At 38.2% G+C, this 4,259-nt stretch overlaps 1 protein-coding gene across 1 annotated transcript in view; it reads right to left on the reverse strand.

Moving 5' to 3' along the window:
- LOC103617962 (ubiquitin-associated protein 2-like) overlaps positions 1-4,259 on the reverse strand; it is a gene marked incomplete at its 3' end in the record, with an annotated part of 124,966 nt that overhangs the window by 113,359 nt on the left and 7,348 nt on the right. Inside the window, exons 2-3 of the mRNA XM_017737660.1 lie at positions 2,523-2,600; positions 1,549-1,659 (exon numbers count right to left, since the gene is read on the reverse strand). Coding sequence (XP_017593149.1) covers positions 1,549-1,659; positions 2,523-2,600 — 189 coding nt within the window. The remainder of the gene's footprint in view (positions 1-1,548; positions 1,660-2,522; positions 2,601-4,259) is intronic.

Consider the following 4,259-nt stretch of genomic DNA (forward strand, 5'->3'; position numbering starts at 1 on the left):
GGTCCTTCGCATAGATATAATAGTAAAGAACTGTTATTCCTATTCCTCATATCTTTGCTTGAAAGCCCCTTAATTTTGAAATTATAATAATTTGGAGGGAAGGGGGTTGCATTTTTTTTTCATTTCAGGGGAGACTCCTGCCTTCCTTGGCAGACACCTGTCTTTCAAACCAAGACACACAGTTAAAGTGTTCTGGAGTATAACGGCCTTCAAGTTGGAGGCCCACAAATTTGCATAAAGAATAAGTTTATTCACACTCTGATGAGAACCCCTTCTAATTAATACTCCTTCCTTCTTGAGTCCTTCAAGTTCTCTGTGTTTGAGTTGCATTTTTGTCTACAAAGTGCAGTGGGTTCAGAGGGACTTGTCAAAAGAGCAATATATGGATGTGCTGCTTCTAATTGATAAATGAGTTCAGAAAGTTTCTTCCATGTCATGATCACTTATAAAAAATTTGCTAAAGTAAGGAAGCATTTAAAATTCTCTATTAGTCAGAAAACTATTTTCACATAGAAAATGGCAAATGTGAGAAGTACAAAAGAACACAAAACCAGCACATTACCAACACAGATTTATTCATGAGATGCTCTCTTCTATTCCCAACTTGACAGTTTGTTCAGTATTATATATTTCTGTGTTTTAGATGACCTCAACTCTGATAAATGAAAAGGGGATAGGAAAGAAAATTCTCTCAGTCAGTATGTGTTCTAGATTTAGGGTGTGGGGGGGGTGGGTTTCTTCATTAACAATAAGATAGCCCACACATCCTGACAAATCACAGGAAATACTGAATGTTCAGCATTAAGAAAGAAAGTGCAGGTTTCTTTCCCAATTTAGATGAGATGGAATCTAGCTTTCTGTCTTGAACAAACTGTAAGAAGTCCCTCCAGCAAAAGCTTGAGCTGCAGCAAGACGTTTTCCTGGTATCTCTTGAGATAGAAAATTGCTCTGTGCAACATTCTAAGCAACATTATTTGTTGTTATATACACATTGTTTAGTCTCCTCTTTCTGGTTTTCAATGAAGCTAGGCAAATGAACAACAGTGAAAGGATATTTGTATCCTCTTTTGCCATTAGTAGTGCTGTCAATGCAACTTTCACATGTGGAAACCTCCTCCAAATTCAATACTGGCAATGCAAACCTACATAAGCTGCACAACTTAAAATATCTGCCTGCGCTTTAGGTTTATAAAGATTATCCTTTGTGGCAAACACTTAGACTCAGGTCTCATGGTTGGGAAGTGCTACAAACATTGGAGTAAAAAAAAAGGCCTGTCTGACAGAGCAATGATTTCTGCTGCAGAGTTAAAATTATTGTATGTAAATGAAAACCAAAAGATTCTGCAAGAGACCAACTGAACACCCACAACATTTTCAAGGCTCAGCCTAGTCTAAGGTATGCATGCAGCAGAAAAGCTGTCCTGGTCTCCATTTCCTTCAAAAGAATTTGGAGGCATGGAAATTGAAAGCTTCCAAAATGCGACTTTCCCAATCACTTCTAAGAAGTGGAAACAAAAAGAACAGCTTAATAGGAAAGTAAAACCTTACCGTGTCTGAACTTCCTTCCAGCAATATGTTAATTGCTCTGTTCATGTCCCCATTACAATCATGTAGTGCCACTATGCACTCATCCTGGTTTTTCCCCGTCACTTCCATAAGCTGGCAGTAAGAGTCAGACATGTTAAAATATTCAAAATATCTTTGTAAGAAAATAAGAGTTAGTACCACCACAGATTCAAAAAAAGTGCATAGCTACTGTGTCAGAGCAAACTAAAATCCTAAATAAAGGTAAACAAATTAAATGATAATCAAGAAAGCACTCTCTCACTTTTTTTTTCCCCTTTAACTTCATGCTTGGAGATTTCCTTTGCAGAACTTAATTCTTATCCTTCCCACCAGCACAGCTACAGGCACTATTGATGAGGGTACTTTGGCTTCAGGAAGTACAAAACTTCACATCTGGCACATCACCAAAACAAGTTTATAACAACAAAAAGCACTTAATGCTTCAGAGGAGGTTTTACAAAGGAAAAGTCAATAAAGCTGCATACACAGCTCTGGGAGGTCAAATTATTTTTTTAAATAATATCTCAATTTACCTTTAAGCTATGATTCTATGATTTTTACTTTTCCTGAAAAATGGCCAATATATTGGCAAACTCAGTTTACACAGGTAACATTTTTCCCATGTGCATGTACACGTGGACAACCTGAATGCAGTCTTTATTCTGACAAGTATTCAATTAGGACCATACTAAAGAGATATAGTCTGGAAGAGATCAGCACAGACGAGTTTTGGCTTAAAGGCCAGAGGAAAATACACCAGTGTAACCATACAGTCATAGCTATATTACCACACAACTTCTTGAAAACAGACTTTACAGGGCAATAAGAGCACCTTTTTCTAGTTAAAGTTCTATCCTTGTGAAAAAGGTTTAATCTAAATCAAAACATGCTCTAGCTCCAAAACGCAAGTCAGCATTGTTGCAGGGCATAAAAACTCTGTATCATAAGAAACATACTTGTTTCACTTTATCTTCAAAATCTGTGTCATTCTTATCGTAGATCATCTGAGCAAGTCGAATCTGTTCTGCTGTTGCCTGAAAAACAAACATCCAATAAAGTACACAAAATTTAACTATATTTTTTTAAAGTATCTCCTAGTTACCACTATCACAGAATATGCAGAGTTGGAAGGGACCCACAAGGATCATCAAACTCCAACTCCTGGCCCTGCACAGGACACCCCAACAATCCCACCCTGTGCCTGAGAGCATTGTCCAAACCCTCCTGGAGCTCCGTCAGCCTTGGGTCATGAACATTGCCTGGGAAATCTGTTCAGTGCCCAACCACCCTCTGGGGGAAGAACATTTTCCTGATATCCAGCCTAGCCCTCCCCTGACACATCAGGCCATTCCCTCAGGTTCTGTCACTGGTCACTAGAGCATCGCTATATTTTTTTTCTCTCAAGATTCTCAAAAAGAACATACACAACAAGCACAGTGGCACTACAGGGAAAGGATTAACATCTCCTCTATGCCCATTTTATAGTTAAAAAGTTAGCTAGAACAGAAGCAATTTCAACATACTCTATTGTGTTTGAACCACAGTTAAAGCTCACCATATAGACAAGACAACCATATAATAGAATTTACCACAGAAGCTTACACTTTGATATTACTTTTATTTAGTATCTACCACTCCAGAGATAGTTTTATCATAGCAAACTGACAATGCTATTTCTAAATTAACCACATCTCTGATGATCCCTGTTCACATCGCCTTCCATGCCTCTTTAATAACCACCTGACTGTAGTTTTATGAGCACTTAGAGACTGAGTCATGCCTCAAGATTCTGCTCATGAACAGCTGCACTTTTTTTTTTATAACTGAATACTAGTCTCTGAAAACTGCTAAAAAAATCTTGCTCTTGATGAAATATTTGGTGTTTCTGTAACATTTCTGGACAACAAATCCATGCTGGCAACTTCTCCAAAAGCTGAAAGACTAAAATGGATGGATGGATAGGAACCCAGAGTGCCGAGAATATTTCTCTGTCTGTTTTTAAGGGTTCTTACCCCCCTGAACAACACTGTTTTAACCTCCAACCTTGGAAAAAATTACCAACAGTCAGACAAGAACTAGAAAATACAGTGGTGTGACTTAGGTGATAGACTACTATGTAAGATTGTCACAGGGTGAAAAATTTAGAGGTTTTGGGCTTCTCTTTGTAGTAAATAGATAAGAGTAAAAAATATCAAAATGGAGGATTGTTGTTGTTCTCTAAACCTTCTCCTTCTTCTACTACTCCATGTTCTGCAGTAAAAGTAGTTTGGAATGATTGGATAGAGAATTCCGCAGTTCCTGCCCATGTTACTGAATAATTGGTAGGAAAGTGAAAATAATGTACGTTTTTAGTAACTATTGGCTAAATTATCTTTAAAAGGCTGTGTAAATCTTGATAATAGGCTCTCACTCCTTCTTTTCTGTGCTCTATGCTGTACCTGGGTCACGCTAGTGGCTCTGTTCCTCTGATAAGACTTAATAAACAACTGTCTGGCAGCATTAAAACTCAAGGAAAAGTCTCGGTCTATCTTTGAAACTCCTTGCAAGGACTTTTAGAAAATTCTGTCCCAACAGGAGGGATTTGATTTATGGCACGGTTCAGTGTCATTTGGTGCCCCGTGTTCAGCCTCATCGGAATGAAGCAACCCAGAACGTTTCGGACAGCAGCGAGCGACCAGAAAGACAAGAAAAGA

The sequence above is a fragment of the Corvus brachyrhynchos genome, unplaced genomic scaffold (genome assembly GCF_000691975.1).
Source record: "Corvus brachyrhynchos isolate BGI_N302 unplaced genomic scaffold, ASM69197v1 scaffold356, whole genome shotgun sequence".
Taxonomy (NCBI): domain Eukaryota; kingdom Metazoa; phylum Chordata; class Aves; order Passeriformes; family Corvidae; genus Corvus; species Corvus brachyrhynchos.